Here is a 20,503-nt window from a genome sequence, read left to right on the forward strand (position 1 = left end):
ACTTTTCTGATATTCTGGAAACAGCACTGGTCTTTTTTGTTTCCAGAAAATTCTTCATCTGATCTACCAGTCCTGCAGAACCTTGCTGACTGAGCGCAGGGAATTTAATACACAAACTTTTTAAGGTGTTACGGGTTCTATCCTACCTACATAATATATCTGCATTTTAACCAGTCCCTCCCAGAAACATCACCCCCTTGGTTCAGAGTGTCTTGGTTTTGTTCTTCTGCCCAAGAAACCTCTTCTATTACACTATGATGACTCTCAACTGGGAACGTGCTCATATAGGCTGAACCTACTCTCTGTGCAACTCCAATCTCCTGTCAAAATCTTGATTTAAAAAAAATAAAAAAAAGAACAAAAAAACAAAATCTTGATTTAACCCACAGATGGTATTAATGTCTGCATAAACTACAAAGGCAAATACTTTGTGGCAGGAATTATTATCAGCAGTATATGCACAAGTTCATAATCTAAGATTTACAAAACTAAGTACTTTCTGTGACATCTCATGAGCTAATATACTCTTGCTTATAAAACCCTATCAAATGTTCAGTCTGATTCTTCTCCATTTCCACAAACTGCCTATTTAGTTGGAAATTTAAGGATGGGAAAAATAAGGACAAAGGCAAAACTTAAAAATATGATAATGATAACTGGGAGCTGGCTATCCAAGATTCTTGCATAGTTCATAAATATCCTCATCTTTGGTAAATATATTGAGCTTTATATTTAAGTAACATTAATTTATTTTGTCTGGGCAAAAGATAATATATCTGGAGGAAAAGTTGTAACCGTAGAGAAGCACAAAGAAACATGCCAATGCTGAGAGAAAAATATAAAATTCCATTAGTAAGAGATAATCAGTTATTGTTATCTTTTATTTTTTACAATTTTTAAAAAGATTTTCACTCATTCATTCATTCATTCATTTATGAGAGAGAGAGAGAGAGAGAGAGAGAATGCATGAGCATTGTGGGTAGGGGCAAAGGGAGAAGAAGACAGAAACCCGAGAAGACTCTGCACCAAGCGCAGACCTTGAGGGGCTTGCTTTCATGACCTGAGCTGAAACCAAGAGTTGGATGTTCAACCGACTGTGCCACCCAGGAGTCCCTCCAATTTTTTAATGCACAAACATGTTCTTACAAAAAAAATTCATATAGTATATCTTGTCTTTAATCTGCTTTACTGAGTTAATAGATCCCAGACATTTTTTCATGTCATTAATTAGTATCCAACAATATTTTAATGGCAGCAGAGTTTGCCATTAAATATACTTGAATGCATAGAGTCAGTCTTCTATCATGGTATATTTATATTCTTTTCATGGTTTCAGCTTTGGGGCACCTAGGTGGTTTGGTCGTTAAGTGTCCAAATCTTGATTTTGGCTTAGATCATGATCTTAGGATTGTGAGACTGAGCTCCGAGTTGGACTCAGGATTCTCTCCCTCTCCCCACTCCCTCCACATGCTCTCTCTAAAAATAAATAAATCTTTAAAAAAATAATAAGATGATGAAGTTTATAATTTTATCCTGGTACTATAAGAAATACCCATGTAGATAACTCTTCGCTCATAGTCAATTATTTTCTCCAACAAAAACCCCTCACCAACAAAACACTTTGAAAAAGGAGTTGAATTATTTCTTTGAGGGGCAGTTGAAGTCTGCATCCTTTACTCTTTGAGGTTGAATCTTAAGAACTTCAGGACTGGTAATTGCCTGAGATTCTTCCCAGAGGCCTAGTGGAACCCAAGTACAGAATTAGCTACAGGTTCCTAAAATAATAGTGCCCACAATTCCATTTTTCCTTACAATACTCTTCTGACTATCACACATTATTTTCTCTTAGGGGAATCTGAATGCTCAATGAGGTTTTGCTAATAAGCTGAAGCTAAGAAAAATGATGTGGGCCCAACCTAGGTATCTTTGTTCCTAGAACATTGTTCTTTTCATGAGGGCCTCTCATTAATGCCACTTTTTATATCCAGAGGAAATAAAGAATCTGCACTTAGTTCTTAAAGCAACACATAATATGAACAACTGGATTTGGGCCAAATCCAGCTGCTAACAATCAAACTGCCTCTCATGAGAGTATAAATCCCACAGGATGGGAAGTATTTAAGAGGAGATTGCTTGTCAGGGTGTGGTAGGACAGACTCCCAAACGAGAAAGAAGTCACACTATTAAGGAGGACCTCAAACGTTTGTTCCCACTTCAATATTTTACGGGACTCATTTTCCTTTCGAAAACCTCTTTGGTTGCACAGAATTCTGAGTTCAGTTACTCAAACTCTAATAATCTTTAAATATTATCTGGAGGACTCCCACGAGCCAGGTAATCATCTTTACCCTGTTGAGTGTGTTGAGAGCAGCTGTTGCGGCCACCAGCGCAGGTTCAGCCTTGAGTACGTCAACCTCACACTCTCTCTGTTTCTGGGACACTTCAGTCTGAATGGCTGTCACCTAATCAGAGAAGAAAGCACACAAATCCACAAACACAAATCATCCCCTTAGATATTGTTACTGAAGTGTGCAGGCTGACTTAGATGTACTGTTCAATAATTCATTTGTCTCTATTGTGAACAGGTGAGGAGTCCATCCCAAAGACCAATTTTTCTCAGGCACCATGTACACACAAAGCTTTGTATATGCACAAATACAGTCATAAACCCCAACTCAAATGAACTCAAATATTGAAGTGCTCCAAGAAGAGCTTTGACTAATTTAATTATAAGGTGCTGCTAATAATGAATTCAAGACAGAGATTCCTATGCTCTTCAATTTTTTTTCCTAAAGATTTTATTTACTTGAGAGAGAGACAGAAAGTGAGACAGCATGAGCTGAGCAAGAAGCAAATGGAGAGGGAGAGACAGACTCCCTGCTGAGAAGGGAGCCCAGTGCAGGGCTTGATCCCAGGACCCTGGGATCATGACCAGAGCCAAAAGCAGATGCTTAACCAACTGAATGAGCCACCCAGGCGTCCCTTCAATTTTCTTTTGGAGAATGTCCCGGACAAGTGGAAATCCAGGCTGGTTCAGTAACATAGAAGATATGCTTGCTAGAAATCCCTAGCTAATTTTTGTTTACATTTGCCTAAAAGCCATGTTGGCTATTCTTTAAGAATATATGTGAAGCTCTTTTTATTCAACTGACTAGAAGCTATTGTTCTTTCTGTGTATGCTTAAGAACAGATATAATTTTTATAAAGACTAATTATTGGTTTCTCTAAGGACCTGGTAAGAAACTACAGATAGGATAGCCCAGTTCTGTCTTTGGCAATGCAACGATCACACTGATGTGCACCCCACAGCTGAGGGTCCAGAGGCTGCCTTCACATGCCAGAGAGGGTGCTACATCAGCCTTCTGATACGAACATACATCTATGCCTACAGGGAAGCCATGCTGGTAAACTTGAATGAAGAGCAAATGAGAATGTGTATTCAGTTGAGTTTGGATGTAAAGTTCTGTAGATATCTGTGAAATCCATCTGGTCCAGTGTATCATTTAAAGCTCTCGTTTCTTTGGAGATGTTGTGCTTAGAAGACCTATCGAGTATAGAAAGAGCTAGATTGAAGTCACCAAGTATAAGTGTATTATTATCTAAGTATTTCTTCACTTTGGTTAATAATTGATTTATATATTTGGCAGCTCCCACATTCGGAGCATATATATTGAGGATTGTTAAGTCCTCTTGTTGAATAGATCCTTTAAGTATGATATAGTGTCCCTCTTCATCTCTCACTACAGTCTTTGGAAGCTTTGGGTTTTTTAATTCCCCTCTTTCTCCCAACACACATACAAAATTCAAATGGTCAGGAAGAGTAAATTTTTGATCCTCAGCAAAAACTGGAGTTTCAAAGCTGTGGCACCGGGCACAGGATCCAATCACCATGGGTCTTGTCTTTCAGGGACAGTGACCAGGGGATATAACATGAGAACAAAAGTGCATTTCTTCAGATGTGTTTGGAATGAACAGGTTTAACTATACCATAAATTGAACAGGGCTTACAACAAAAAATTATGTTGTCTAGTACAGCTTTATTAGCAGTAATTACTATTCTTCCAAATAACCATGATTTTTCTGGTCACTGTACCTTTTAGGAACATAATTGGCTCAGAGTAGAGATGTGATCTCCTGCCAACACCCACACAGCTTCCGTTAACATAAATAAGAAAACTCTGCATGCTTATTGAGAACTACTCCAAAACCGCAGCCCTCAAAACTGCCAAGAATGTACTATGAAAACTCTAAGAATAGGACATTTTCAGTGTGCTAGATAATACCACTGAGGATGAAAGGGAGTGGAGAGGTCAGTAAATGAGTTAATGCCTCAAGGTTATTTATCTTCCATAAGGATACAGTCAGTCTATAAATGCAGTTTGTTACCATTTATAATAGCATCATTTTAGTTTGGTCTCAAGATCACAGAGTTTTAGTACTAGAGCAGTATTTCTTTTCAGTGCTATTTCAATGAGACTGAAAGTTGCTATTTTCCTTCTGACTCCCTTATAGTTCATGGAGTATTATTCTTTTGGGCAATTTTTATAACCAGAGCCATTTTGAACATTAATAAAAACCCACAAATGAAAATGAAAAAAAGTACTGGTAGGCTAGTCACCTTATTTCTCATTCCCAATACTCTCTGTGCACTTTCGTTCACATGTCACACGCCACAGTTACCATTACCACAGGAGCCAGCTCCTGTGGCGATTGTGCCCAGTACCACAGTTCTGACACTCAAAGTTCTGTGGAGGACTCAAGCTTAACTCTTTCCGTCTATTCAAATTCTAAGGCACAATAATTTATGTATTTCAGGTGCAATGATACTCCGGTGGCGAAAATACTGTGTATCTTAGTGATAAGCCTCAGTGTTCAATTTCCTCTTCTCCATGGCTCCTGGGTAGTGGTCAGCAAGGTTCACCATGGGGAAGAAGGAAAGAGCTCCATAGATCACTTGGAATGTGTGTTTTTTCTTGACTGCTGTTAAAGCAGAGTTTTGGAGATATTCCCATTCTTGGGTACACAGAACTTTTCTGCTCTCTACTTGTCGAAATCTCTTTGAAAATGGTTCATGAAAGTTAGGGATGCTTACACTAAGAGAATAAAGTAACATTAATGGCTTATTATGAACTGAAGCATGTTGACCCAAAAATTGATATGGTGAAGCCCAAAGCTTAGTACTTCAGAATATGACTGTATTTGGAGAAAGGCCAGTTGGCCTGCTATCTAATCTTGTCTAGTCTAGTCTAGTCTAGTCTAGTCTAATCTAATCTATCTATCTGACAGGAAGAGAAAGCACATGCAGGCCAAGTGGCAGGCAGAAGAGGAGGGAGAAGCAGTCTATCCACTGAGCAAAGAGGTTGATGCAGGGCTTGATCCCAGGACCCTCAGATCATGACCTGAGCCATGAGCCGAAGGCAGATGTCCAACTGACTGAGCCACCCAGGTGCCCCTGGAGACAGGCCTTAAAGAGGTATTTAAGTTAAAATGAGCCTGTTGGAATGGGCCCTAATCCTCTCTAACTGGTATCCTTTTAAGAGGAGGAAATCTGGACAAGAGCAAGGGACACTCGGGATGTGTGCACAGAGAAAAGACCACATGAAGACACAGCAAGAAGGTGGCCATTTGCAAGCCAGAAAAGAGGCCTCTCCTTGAGAGGCTTCTCCAAGGGGAGAGGGAGAAACCAGACCTGTCAGCATCTTGATCTTGGACTTCTGGCCTCCAGAACTGTGAGAAAGTAAGTTTCTGCTGTTTAAACCATGCAGTCTGTGGTATTTTGTTCTGGAAGCCCGCGCAAGCTAAAACACTGCTCTTATCTGCCTTCGGACTATAAGTCCTAGACAGTCCTTCAAAATCCAGCCATACCCACATTTAGAAAAGAAACACATACAAAAACTGAAGACCATTCAAAATCAAGGAGGATGTCCAACCTTTGAAGAGATTATATTAGCCCTGTTATTTGGAAGGTACTTTAACTCTTGAGGATTACACTCAACAAAGAAAGCAGCATGAAAGGGCTCAGAGGATCCCTAGAATCTGGAACTGTAAGTCAAACAAAGGTGGAAAAACTCATTTTCATAGGCTTCATGGTATTTGTGTTGCTTGAAGTCACTGCTGATCATGTCAGTGGTTTGAATGGTTTGTGACTATTGTATGAATCTGAAGGAACAATTTCAACCTGCTGCTCTACAAGAGTTGTCAAGATGCATGGAAAGGCAGTCAGTATCTGCTTAGTTATATTAAATATAACAATGTACTTTTTAATAACTCTCATGTATTAAGGCTTGAGATCCCAATTTCATAGGATCACAGTGTCCACATATACCTGTTTAATAACTCTATCAAGTCTAGTACATTGCTGAATATATGACAAATGTGAACTCATAGTACATACATGATATTTTTTTAATTTTTATTTTTTAATTTAAAAAATTTATTTATTTATTTATTTATTTATTTATTTATTTATTTATTTATTTATTCATTCATTCAGAGAGATTGAGAGAGAGAAGCAGAGACGCAGGCAGAGGGAGAAGCAGGCTCCATGCAGGGAGCCTGAAGTGGGACTCAATCCTGGGTCTCCAGGATCAAACCCCAGGCTGCAGGTGGCGCTAAACCGCTGCACCACTGGGGCTGCACTACGTACGTGATACTGATTAGCTTCTTGACTCTATATACTCAGTACACTATTTCCATTCCACCATTGCCTCGATTTGATTTTTATCTTAGTACTAATCCAAAATATCTCATTACTTGTCTCCTGCCAGTCTTTCCCATTATAATGTAAGCTACATGAGGGTGCCTTGTGTGTCATATACACTCAAGAGCCTAGATTAGTGCCAGGGAAACAAAGTTGCTTAGTATTTGATATTGATAATTAAATTGATCACAATAAGTAAAGTGAGAGTACTTTTATGTTTTGGTATAGATATAAAAAATAGTAATTGTCTTTTTCATGTTTGAAGAACTTCATAAATATCCAGTCAGATGAGTTCTCATTTGCTACAACATTTTTTCCTTCTTTGCAAGGATGATTTTGCCTTAGGAATTCATGTGCAAAATGTGAAAACACCTCTGGAGCATTTTAAGATCTCTAAAAGGTATTTGTAGAGACAGGTTATAGAACAATTACTAGAACATCACTTATTTGTGAATGCTTGAAAAATATCTCTTGGGAGGAAACGGCTTATGATAATCACATCATATGTGATACCTAATTGGTTAACATAACATAATACACTTTTAAGGCCATCTTATCATTATCGGAATCTCAATGGAGACAGTTATTACTAGAATTAGGAATTATATGCCCATCGGCCATGCCAAAGTAGTTTAACTATAAAAACAAGTTTTTAAAAAAACCATTCAGCATCTTGATTTTCAAAGTATATTTCAATTCTTTAGGTGTGGAAGCTACAGGTAAAGATGCTCAATATCTATTAGAAAAAAAGAAAAAAAACAACTCAGTTGTCTATGAATGGCAACCCCATTGGAATAACTCCAGTATTTCTGGCATCATAAAAACCTAAGAATAATGCCATAAAAGCTACTGATTCAATAGCTATTAAATGTGTTCATAATTTATAATTTTTCATCAACCAAGCCCTGATCATAATCTTTTGTCTAAAATGAGAGAATTTATCTCAAATAAATATATTCAATTTTTAAACAAGTAAGATCCCTAAAAGTGAAATACCTTCAATTTGTGGCTGAATTTCTGGTAAAAGAAGAGGACAAAGAAGTTATATTTATTTCAGAATTGCCAGTCACCCAGGTACAAAGAAAGCAGAATCTATATAATCTTCAAAGTAATTGTTTCCAACAGTAAAACGTAATACAAAATGCCAGGGCCTCAATCGAATCAAAAAGAACAAATTTGGCTTAGGATTTAATAATAAACTCGAGTTGTATTATTAAAATGAAAAATTTGAAAAACCATCTTGCAAAGTGATGGAATGGGCTTTGTTAACAATTGAGTTGTTCAATTTGCCTAAAAACTGAAAACCTTTAGAAACCTCAGAGGTGACTTCATGACCTTTACTGTATTACAAATAGGCCTGATGTTCAAGATCCACATCCATTATATGCTTGAATGAGCTCAGTATTTATTGTTCTTTCATATCATTAAAAGAGCTAAAAGGGTGGGAAAATGCATAATGTAAAGAAAGGTCAAGTGGTAATCATGGTGTGAAATGCTGTTACATGTGTAACTATAATAATTCTTTAGATTTTATGCTCCCTGGAGAGGAAGTTGTTCAAAATTGTTCACCTACAAAGGTTTATTTTGTGCTAAATATAGCTCAGCACTCTAAATGGTGGAATTAGCCTGACCTTTCGCTCCTCAGCATCGGCAATGGCCTTTTCCCGGCTCACTTTCTCCGTCTGGAGCCCAATCTTCGTGATCAGAGCTTCGGCATCGTGATTTCTCAGTTGCAGCTCAGCTTCTTGAGAGGCAAGTCTGGCTTTCAGATCTCCCACCTGAAGGAAAAGTCAGTGTGTGGAAGTAACTTCCATCTGTAACAACAAATACCAGATATAGCTTCTTTTTTGTGAAATGAGCTCACAGATCCCTATCAGTCTGCAGTTTTTAATCCCTTTCTACCCTGTTCTGACTTTAGTCCCATGTGCCAAAATATAACCCCATCCTCTCCCCCCTCCCCCACCAATACAGGAGCAAAAAATAATGTTTTCCAGGGGCGCCTTGGTGGCTCAGTGGTTGAACGTCTGCCTTTGGCTCAGGATGTGATCCCGAGGTCCTGGGATCGAGTCCTGCATCAGGCTCCCCGTGGGGAGCCTGCTTCTCTCCCTGCCTGTGTCTCATGAATAAATGAATAAAATCTTTTTTAAAAAAAGGTAATATTTTCCAGTGGTTTTCTGAAAACTGTAATTTATGTCCACACTAACTAGACATTTATCTTCTCCAAAAGTCTGTGAGGTCAGGGAAGTGCCAACAGCCATCCCCACCCGAGGACATGACACCTGAACATACATCACTCATAGCCCTGGTTTTTCTGATCCTGTGAAGCTCAGACTCAAGACAGCAGAAGCCACAGGAAGACTTGCTTGTAAAGATAAGCTGGAAGAAGTAGGCCTTGCTTGGTGGCAAGCCGGAGGGACTATGGCTCCACCAGAACATCACTAAAGTTGAAGCCATCAGCATGCTCTGGCTGTTGGTTTTATCTGTTTATTCAACCTGTTACTTTGATGGAAATGCCCCCCACACAAGTCTTAGCTCTTCCCACAAAATAAGAAATGGTCCTCTTACTTAGTGCCTTCCACCTCATACAACCTTCAGCCTAATATCTACTACACAAAGGCAAACCACGGGTGCCTTGTGGGGATGGGTAGGGGTGTGGCCAAAGCCAGGGAGTATTCTGGATGGTATTCCTCCCTTCGGCTCCCCAACTAAACAGGCTCACTCAGCTCTTGAGGAATTCAGCTCTTCCTGAGGCATCAACAAATTCATCTGCTCTATAGAACAGTTCTGCTCACTTAGTTGGGAGTTCATGAGGTTCCGAAGTACTAGTAGGTTCCTAGGTTTGAGAATCACGTAAAGAAAATCAGATGTACGGTGCTGGAAAACAAACATGTCTCGGCTCTAGAGACACACGAAGGCAGCTTTATATACCATGATAATTAACTCTTTATTCCATTTCTTTTCCAGAAGTAGGTTATTATGTTTAAACAAATCATAGGGGATCCCTGGGTGGCTCAGCGGTTTGGCGCCTGCCTTTGGCCAGGGGCGCGATCCTGGAGTCCCAGAATCAAATCCCGCATTGGGCTCCCTGCATGGAGCCTGCTTCTCCCTCTGCCTGTGTCTCTACCACCCCCCCCCTCTCTATCATGAATAAATAAATAAAATCTTTTAAAAAAATAAACAAATCATAGAATCAGAGAACAATCAATCACGTATGTTGACTCAATTGCCAAAGGCACTTCGGTGGTTTCATCTCCTGTGACAATATCTCACTACTGTCCCAAGGACTCTTGTCACCTCCACCTCAACACAGTCTACTTGCACTTTGCCTAAATGGCACAATTACTATTACTGCTACCTGTACTATTTATTATATTTTAACCTAAGACTGATTTTTTAACCTAAGAACTCGAGGTACAGTGACAATAGCTTATCTATTCTTTTTAGCCATGTGACACTAGACCTGTGTTAGGCTGTAACCAAAAGAATCAACCAAGAGCCTCTGAACAAACTGTTATTATAAGCCCTGATTTCAGTGTCTAAGGGAGCTGTTAGGTTTGAAGTATCTAGTGACTCAAGCCCTGGAAGTGAAGTTATCTATGGAGAAAGGTCGCTAGGCTATCTATGATGACCTAAGCTCATATCTAGAGAGGGGATATGTGGCTCTAAGAGGAATTTATGGCTTTATTGAAATGAATAAACAGGGCTGAAGTTTAGACACATATTTCAAATGGCATGGATATTCATCTCAGTGGAATTACTTACGGCAGATCTGTAGAGGACACACGCTCCAGTATGATGGCATTCTGTTCCACACACAACCTGATCCTACACTATAAGGCTTTCCCATTGCCCACATAAGTAACTATGCTTCCTTTCCATAATAAGCAGAAAAATTTAAAACTCTTAGGGAGATATTAAATATTCCAATCACTCCTCTGATATTATGAGCATTATATGCACAATTACCTAATGACAAGAAATCGTCAGTAGTCTTTCAATTAAGACTTCATGTATCTTCTTCTTAGACTTTCTGCCTGTACTTCTAGCCAAGGGGAAATAAGGAGACCCAAGCAACCCTGAACTTGGCAGACACCAAAAATAGCCAGTTCCTTTCTTTCTTCCTCTCCAACACCTTGTCTTTTTCCCTATGGCTGAGAGGCTGCCACCATAGATGCGTACTCTGTTTTTATACTCTTAGCTCTGTTATTTGGGAAAGGAACTCTAAGTGTACCACAGGGTATTTTTTCCCTTGCCAAGGGCTGTCCCATCAGTTATGACAGTTCAGTTTGTTTGTTTGTTTATTCGAGAGAGAGAGAGAGAGAGAGAGGCAGAGACATAGACAGAGGGAGAAGCAAACTCCCCACAGGGAGCCTGATGCAGGACTCAATCCCAGGACCCCAGGATCACAACTTGAGCCAAAGGCAGACACTCAATCACTGAGCCACCTAGGTATGACAGTTCAGTTTAGCTGGTGCTATCAAGTCAACATGTTGAGTTGGGGACATGATTCAAAGGTACACTGATGCTCTGGGAAACAGATCTCCTGCACAAATTGTCTTCTAGCTCAACAGGACTCTGAGGAAAGTCTTCACTAGGAAAAAGAATCTTGATTTAAGGGAGATGGAACTGGAGAGATTGTACAGAGAAGAAAAAGGAAAGAGAAAGGTGGCAGAGAGTAAGAGTAAGGTAACAAGTACACACACAGTAAAAAGAAAAATTTTTATTCAGCACAGATCAGTTTCACCAAGAGCCAGTCCTGGTTTTCGAAATGATGGGTGCAGGAGGTGCTGTGGTCTACAGAATGAGTGGAGGACGTGACCAGATAGGCCTTCAGAGTGTAAGGTACCACCGTGTGCTTATTTCTAGCCTGGGCACAGACAGGCCACACAGCACGCCTGGGGAGAAAACTGGCCCAATCTCTTGAAAAGCATAGGAGTATGACCTGATGGCAATACTCTGAAGGAGCCCTCTGGAATTCCTGGTCTTGAAGGGACCACCATTGAGAATTTTTCTCTCCCCAACTTGAGTCCAGATGGCGTGCAGCAAGCTGAGCCAGTCTCCAAAATCTCCATATTTGCTTATTCTAATTTTTTCCTCCCCTAGTCACAGAGAGGCAGCATGGGGCTATGGGCAACAGCTTTAGAGTAAGACACATCTGGGCTCAACCTCCAACCTCACAGGTTCTGTGGCTTTTAACTTTGCAAGTCGGATCTAAAAAGTGATAGTAGCAAGCAACACCTACTTCATAAAAATGTTTAGTTTTTACCAAAAAAATTAAATGGTATATGTAGAGACCTACACATGGTTAACATTGGGAACATTCTAATTTTCTTCCGATTTACTTCTGAAGGTTAAGGGTACTATCCTTCAAGGTAGCAGGGGTCTTATGACTGACACAAAGACTACCCCAGACCCTTTGTTCTAGAGAGATGATGGCCAAAAGCAGATGAGACATAAAGGTTGGAGAAAACAGCTATACTTCGGGACCTCAAGCAGAGTAAACCATGTCATGTCATCAGACAGGAAATAATGCCATCACTGGGGGGTTGAGAATCTGAGACCAAAAGGGATCCTACTTCCATTATTGTGTGACAAAATTCCTAACAGGGGGCAGCCCGGGTGGCTCAGCGGTTTAGCGCCGCCTTCAGCCCGGGGCCTAATCCCAGAGACCCGGGATCGAGTCCCACGTCGGGCTCCCTGCATGGAGCCTGCTTCTCCCTCTGCCTGTGTCTCTGCCTCTCTTTCTCTCTGTGTCTCTCATGAATAAATAAATAAAATCTTAAAAAAAAAATTCCTAAAAGGAAATGCAGGACATTAAAGCAGGCAGACAGAAGATGGGAGTGAGCTATGCCTCCTCCTTCAACACTTGTACACTGCTTTGCATTAAGCCAGGCCAACAGTGAAAGGCTCTCTCCAAACCAGCATGAGAGAGGAATCGGCCATTCCTTTTCTAGACTTAAGAAAGCACAAAGAGTGGTTTTTGTTAGTTTTTTTTTTTTTTGTGGTGTTATTAAACTGTGAATTTTAGCATTTGAAATGCTAACATGGGTTGAAATGCTGCCTCAGAAGTAACTACTACATATTTCTTAATCTTAAAAGCATACATTTCACTCAGTAGTAACACATCCTGATCATACCTGAGAGGCTGTGGTTTTTAGCTTTTGGATGCCATTTACCAGGTGCTCTTTCTTCTGGGATACCTCTTTTTGTTTCTTCTTCAACAGATTCTTAAACAGTGATATTTGTTCTAGAAAACTCTTTGGGGTGGTATAGTTGTGTCTTCTCTCATTCTGGTAATACCTGGTACTCATTTCATTCACGCTAGTATGAACGTGGGCCATAAAGAGGCTAATAGAATCCTTGTCCAGTGGCTGCAAACATAAACATGGTAATTCATATGAAATTCTCTCAAGTTAAAATAAAAATATAATTAAAAAAAAGAATAATCAGCAAAATTATGCCGTATTTTTTTCCCTAAAAGCCAGAACAAATTACAGGAGGATCTGGGAAGAGTTACTTATTAGTGTTTAAGAGATATCCACAGGATTAGAGAGGTAACAATAAAGCATTCAGCTTTGCCAAGTAGGGCAAAGGATTTTTATGCGCTCCACATACCAAACCCAAAAGCCAACATATAACACAAACAAAGCTTTTCACAACTTGATTTTTATCTATCAAGTGTGTGAAAGAAAAAAAATGGAGAGATTGAGACACAGTATTCTGAAAGTATTTGTGGTGTGCCTCCAAACTAAACTATAGCAGTCACACATACACACAAAGCTGAAAGTGAGAAATACAGTTTTACAAGAACCCATGTGAAAATGAACAGGATTTAAAAAAAAAACTAACAGGACTGTAAAGTATGAAAGTCATGGCTTCTGAGAGAAAAATATCATTTCTATTCTCATTTGGAAAAAAAAAACCAACAGAAAACAAAAAAAAAATGAGTAACCTCCCTTATAAGATTTACTAGAGAACCCCCCACTATACCATTCTTTCTATTTTGTCCTCTATGACTTCTGAAGTAGTTAACTTTTTAATTTGTGGAGTCACATCTCCCTCATTTTAATGATTATTTATTGCATTCTGTACAAGATGAACCAGGTTCAATTAATCAAGGGAAGCCTAAAAATCAATTAATATGAATTAAATGAGCTACACCAACTCTTAGGAAAGTCACACATAATTTACCAAAGTGTTGTCAATAACGTTCAGACATCTTTGGGAAAATTGCACACAAGTGGCTAGTGATGCAGTTGAACGTTTCAAACCTGCACCATTAATATTACAACCAGGGTGTGAGAAGAGACAGGCCAATTCTTGTTGGTGAAAAACAACTGCTTCCAAGCGACGTCTAAACACTTCGCTTTCCAACCTCATGAAAAATCCGTGAGTAGGTTTCAAATTTGTATATATAGGATGACCCTGCATATCAAAAATCCACCTCACTAGTAACTAATGTTTTCTTTTAAAGCAAAAGTAAATACAGAATGAGGCAAATCCTGAATATTCCTTATTCTCTAGATCTGAGATATGTGTCTGTTACCCAGTAGTGGATTCAGAATCCCAACTTATAAGGAAGTTCCATAACTCCATACAAGTGAGATCCCCTGAGGGATTTTTAAAAGACTTAATAAAAAGATTTTTAAAAGAGCTGCAATATGAACATGGATAGAAATTCATTCCTGTCCTGTCTTGTTTTAATGAATGAAAAGTGAGCACATGTCTTTCTACAAGATAAATACTTCTCTGGCCAAGTAGGACCTCCTCATGTGGGGTCGGGTTGGTAGGGGAGGACCTGGCCTCTGCCCAACCATGATCCTTATGAGGAGGCTCCTAGGCTGCCCTGAAAAGCTCTCTCCAACAACAGTTTCATTTGTAAATCTGCGATGGAAGAAGTGGTTTCCGGTAGAGCTGGAAGTGGCCCGAGACAACTTGTCTCAATGGGGCAAAATAACTATTGTTATCGGGCTTAACAAAATGGCACAGCATGGGAGACTTGCAGAGCCAGGGAGCAGCTGGTTGTAATTCACACTGTTTTTCAGAAAACTCTAATCGTTCCAGAACAGACCTCTTTGATGACTGGTCTTCCCTGCATTCTCAATTTGTCACTTTCTCTTATGATAAGGTCAGTAGTGACAGCACTTCCTGACATTAACAGCTGTGGCTTTTAAAAGGGTCATTGTAGAACTACTAATTGCAGTAATTTCATTAGCATAAATTATTTATTCCGCCATTCATTTATCTCCAGTTTTCTTTTTTGGGGGGGAGAGGGGGGTAAGTGCAGAGAGGATATGGAGGCTGGAGCTGCTGCAGAGAAGGGAAGGCAATGCTGAATTTTTCGTTTTTAGAGACTCCAGTGAAGAATGTTGTTCCTGCTACATTTGGGCCCCTCGTGAAAAACCAGTGGATCCGATTCTGGAGTCATTCGGTGGCCAATCATGGTGAGAGCGACAATATAAACAAGCAAAGCGCCAGCATCACATGGTTATAAACCCAAGAGAGAAGCCCTGGACAACAGTGTTGTATTCACTGCATAGTCAGATATACACATGAATATACACACACAGATATACACACAGATATACACATGTTTTCCCCTCGCATTTAGAAAAACGCTTCATTTTTGCTCTCTTGGTGGGCTCACTATAAGTGCAAAGACAAAGCTGCTATCTGGGGCGACGGTTCTCAAGTGGTGGCAGTCCCTACCACACCAAGTACCCCAGCCTCCTGACACGAAACAGCAAATGCCCAGTGTGTCCCTGCTGTTGAAAAGGTCAACTATCAGCAACCAGCAACCAACATCAGAGGCCAACGCTGAATCAAATATCCTAAATGCTATATAGGATTTTACACCTGCCCATGACTGGCTGGTCTCAAGACTATCCTGGTCTGTACTTTTAAATTCAGACTTTCAAGAGCACCGTATTCAAGGAAAGGGACGAGGGACAAAAGAAAATGGAGATGAAGGGAAAATTATTTTTTTAAGCTTAGCTTGGGATCATTTTGTAACATGTAATGTCATATACCTGCAGTCTGCCTTGAAAGTTTCTCTCAGAAATTACTTCTATGTTTATTTTTTACAGCTTTAATTGAAGCATAAGTGATATACGAAAAACTGTACATATTTAATATCTGTTATTTTATAGTAATTCCAAACCATGGGGTTTAAAAATCTATTATTTGTACTTTTTAGCTCCTTTGGGGGCACTCAATAATAGACACTAATTAGATACTGCGGTTGTAAAATTGTTTTATTAAATAAAGAAAATGTAATGATACATAAAATGAGCAGTGCTGCACTGGAGCACTTCTAAGTTCCTCAAAGTGCTGATTCCCTCTGAGAAAAGATTCTGGAGGCAGCCAGGGATGCTGGATTTGCATCCCAGGACGCAGGGTAGATTCCCTGTTCTGTACAGTTGGGCAAATGATGGCACTTCCTGAACTGCTTTCTGTCCACAAAAATCCAAGGTTAGATTTTTGGCTCTCCTTTCAGTCTGTTTCTTTTCATCCTTGACTTGCATTCCTTTTTCAGAATAGTCAAACATTTCTACGACAGTCCAGAGCAGGATTTAAGACCGTGGTTTCTGGCATCCCAGTGCTGATGGGGCCCTTACCTGCTGAGTGATCTTGTGCTATGGCCTCCATCCCTTCACCTGCGTGGTGGGGAAGCCAAGGGATCCCTCCTTAGAAGGCTAGTGAGTGGAGGTGGTGGGCACCCCTGCTCTCGGCGACGCTAACAGTGCACCAGTGTGGGTCCCAGGAAGATGACCTCTACCAGAGAGAGCAGCCACGAGGGTTAAATGTGGAGCCCAAGAGTTTTCTAAATCACATACTTGTGTCTTGTTTGTGTCCTCGTTTTGTTTTTTTTTACTGTCTGGTGAATCTATTTTGTTAGCTTGCTTGTGTTTTTAAATTTTTGTCTCTAATTTCAGAGGCAAATTTCCAAGGCCAAGGGCAAGATCAAGTCCAGCAAAGGCCAGTCATCTTCAAGAAGAGTTTCAGAAACTGAAAAGGTAGTCTTACTGGTTCTCTGGCACAACATTCCGACAGAGAAGCAATTGAGGACGGCGGGGGCGAGGAGGTGGCAATGCAACCCAGCTATGCCTCCCAGAGCCAGTGGGACAAGGCTACAGATGTAGCTGGTTCTGGCAAGGCCAGGAAAGCCACAAAACTACGACTAAGAGGGAGTGATGCCTCCATTTGACTGACTTGGACTTTGGGCTTACCAGCAAGTACTGGTTCACAGGCAGCTCTAATTAAGAGGACTCTACTCTCAAGGTAGAGGGGATTCCTAAAGTTTACCTAACTTCTACTGCTTTTTGCAATTCTGCTCTTAATTTGATCAATATGCACAGAGAAAGAAATGTATGATAAATGGTGTATTAGTGCATATGCACAAAAGAGAGGTGGGCTGAAGAACAGGGAAGGATGTTAACAATCACATGGGCCTTTCTTCGTCTGTCTGAATAGAGACTTAAGCCAGTTTGAGATTTAGGGAGATTCAGGTTAAATTTGATTGCATCTGTGTCTGTCTGGATCTTTTAAAATGACCTCAGTACTCTTCGGGAGGAGGCTATTTCCCCCCAAGTTCCCTAAATTTTTTTGCACAAGGCTCTCCACTTTATAAACTCATACTGAACCATCCTCATTTACATTTCAAAGAAAAAACTGTGCTAAAAGTCAGTAAAAGTCAGTAAGAAAAACAGTGTTAACATACCTATCACTAACAAAGTGCTGTTTACTGCTCTTCATGCTGTCCATATCATTTTAAAAAGGAACCCAGGGAATCATTGAAGAGATCAGTCCTCACATATATACAGTAAAGTAACTTTCCTCTTTGAGGGACATTTTTCCTCATCAGATTGGCAAATGGTAGTAAAACATGCCATTCATCTGTTACCAGGCCTTGCGAAAAGTTCTGAGTTGAAGAAGTGGAGGTATTTGGAAATGAATTAATTTCATTGGAAAAGCTGATGATACTGAACTTATGGAATTACTCAGTTGTATTGCATGCAAAGGATAGAAGGTTTTAACTTGTCGGTTGGCCAATATGGCCAGAAATGATGGGTTCCTCCATGGTGCTCAGATTTTTATGAGAATGAGACTCCACCCAATGTAAATCTCACTCCTTAGAAGGCTCATCTTTTCATTTCCATTCAGTAATTTCTGCTTTCATCAGACCCAGCTGTCAAGTATGTCCATTATTCACTTTGAGTCAAAAACCAACAGCACTACTTATCTTTTAACACCCATTTCTCCTGCTTTTTTCCCTGAATGTTCCTATCTGGAACCCACGTACTTTTCAGGAAGAGCTCCTCCCCATCACCTCCTCACAGCATGTGCTACCTGGCTCCCAGGGATACCCAAGGCACCTTTCCTCCTCTCCCTGCTCACACCACGTGCCCCCATCTGCACTTCCTAACCTGAGGAGTAAGGAGTATATTTTGACACAAAGCCTTCATATAAATACCTGGTGATACTTAGTGGTCAAACTATTTTGGTCATCTGCCAGCTGTCATTTAGTTCAACACCAGGTAGCAGAAAAGTAGCACAAACCTTTCCTTAGATGTAGGCAGCCTACACCCCTGGGAGCAAAGTGTGACCTGACCGAAAAGTCTATGCCAATGCTCAAAAAAACCTCTTGCCTTTAATGAATCCTTTCTCAGTGGTTAAAGGGGGTCACCTTGGATATCTATCTTACACTCAGCAAATAAGGTCAGCTACCAGGAAGTGCCTAAATTATGCAGATACCTTTCAGTCTTAATGATGAAAATTAAAACTAAGAAAATGATCAAATTAGTGCCCATACAAAAAATTTAAAAGCTATTTTTGACCTCTGCAGAAAAGGCACCACGCATTTTTAGAAGAAGATAGACATGTTGCCCTCTGAACGATAATTGCTGCTCCTAAGCAACAAATTGGGAAGGTGGGAAAGATAAATAAGCATGCACGGCACTGCAATGAAATCATCTGGCTGATTTGTTCCCAGGCATCATTTCAGCTCAACAGAAATGGTTAAAACCCTTTTAAATTCCTATTTGACAATCAGCATCCTATAGGAGGCGTCGTGATACCACGAGATAGAGCTTAGCACCTGCCGGAGGCCTCTGGACTTAAAATGATGCAAGTCCTGCCTCATCCAGCAGATGTCAATGGTCACTGGCATATCAAAGCTCCTTCAGTAGGAATTGTTTTGGAAAATGGGACTAACTTTGCCCGACTAACTTTCCGCTTGCATCAGAGAAGCAAAGGCGAGAAACTTCAAAGAGCTTTGTGTCAAATACCAAGTGAAACCATGCTATTAGCCTTGGGTTACTTCTGTATGAGAAATGAATATTGAGACATGAAGTGCACTGGTCTTTTCTTTAGCAAACCAGTGTGATAAAATGAACTGTACTAAGCAGAATTTTGTTACTGAAAGATACATCCTGATTCTCTTCCTAATAAATTGGTATTTTGAACCCTTCTTATAATGATCAGTAGACAAAACAGGGCCCTCTGTTCCAGTAGATCTTAGCAAGAGCTCGGGAAGTTTGTGGTTTAATAACTGTCATTATTCTTTGTCTTATTTAACGGTTTTTCAGATTTTAAAGTAAAAAATATCTCTGGCAGATTTTATCTAATGCCAGTGTTATCTCCAATTAAATGGGGCTCCTTTGGTTCTTCAGGGAAACACAGTGAATGTAAAAGCAATGGTTCAGACAGAAATCCACCACTCCTGGGAGGGTCTACTATTCTACTTTCCTATGCATGAGAACAAATGTACACGGATTTCTCCAAATCTAAGAGGTGCTGTGCAATGCCTCCTGACCAGTGGAAAAAAGTGGAAATCACTTAGGAAAATCCAACTACACATTAATATTATTCACTCTTTACCCAGAACGCCAGCTGCCATTGTTTTAAATGTCCAGGTAAGTGCATCCAATGTTGAGTATAGAGACAGGCCAAAGAAAAACTTTCTGGATGTGGAAAAAACATCCAGAAATGGAAGAAATCTTTTTTTTTTCATTTCCTTACAGAAATGTTTTGAGTGTGAGCATGAGAAAAGGAGAGAGGAAGTAGAAGAATTTGAATGTCATAGAGCCCTTATATACATGATTTAGATGTCGCGCGACAGTTCAGCATCTAAGTAGATTAATGGGTGTTTTGGAAAAGACCATAAACCACGTTACAATACAGCTAGCTGCATACAAATAATTAGTTAAGTATGTAACTATGCCCAGATTTCTAACCATCCAGCCACCAAGAGATTCAACATTCCATAAAATGTGAAAGGATGTTTTGGAGAAGTGACAGTGATGCTCTTGGAATGAAAGGAGAGCAGAGGGGGTTGTCTCTGTTTACAAGAGACTTTCAAGTGGAAGCAGACACCATTCCTTACACAGCCCCAACTCTATTTTTAGCTCTGAGAATCAGTTTTAGAGTCCGACCTATTCTAGCCTTATCACTCAGTAGAATCAGAAGACAAATCTCCCTAGGCAATGGTCCAACTACCACTTTTTCAAACTATCTAATCAGAAAGGCACTAGATACCAGTAAAACTTCATTTCTAGGGAGACTGATAACCTTCCTATTTACATTTCTTTTTTTCTCTAAATTGGGAAGTGTACTGGAAGTGTTGGGTGGGTTTTTTTTGTTTTTTTTTTTTTTTTTTTTAGTTTCATACAACCATTTTAAAATGTAATAGGATCTGCACATTTCATTATAGCCAAATGATTAATGTAATTTATAAAACATAAACCCATAAAACCAAGAAGCAGATACATTATTTGACTTAGGGACTGCTGGATTCATGGGGCT

At 39.9% G+C, this 20,503-nt stretch overlaps 1 protein-coding gene across 1 annotated transcript in view; it reads right to left on the bottom strand.

Annotated features, from left to right (window-relative positions):
* DNAH11 (dynein axonemal heavy chain 11) overlaps window positions 1-20,503 on the bottom strand; it is a 316,619-nt gene that overhangs the window by 99,432 nt on the left and 196,684 nt on the right. Inside the window, 3 exon segments of the mRNA XM_072783813.1 lie at window positions 2,349-2,462; window positions 8,332-8,478; window positions 12,838-13,071. Of these exon segments, the coding sequence (XP_072639914.1) occupies window positions 2,349-2,462; window positions 8,332-8,478; window positions 12,838-13,071 (495 nt within the window).

The sequence above is a fragment of the Canis lupus genome, chromosome 18 (assembly GCF_048164855.1).
Source record: "Canis lupus baileyi chromosome 18, mCanLup2.hap1, whole genome shotgun sequence".
Taxonomy (NCBI): Eukaryota; Metazoa; Chordata; class Mammalia; order Carnivora; family Canidae; genus Canis; species Canis lupus.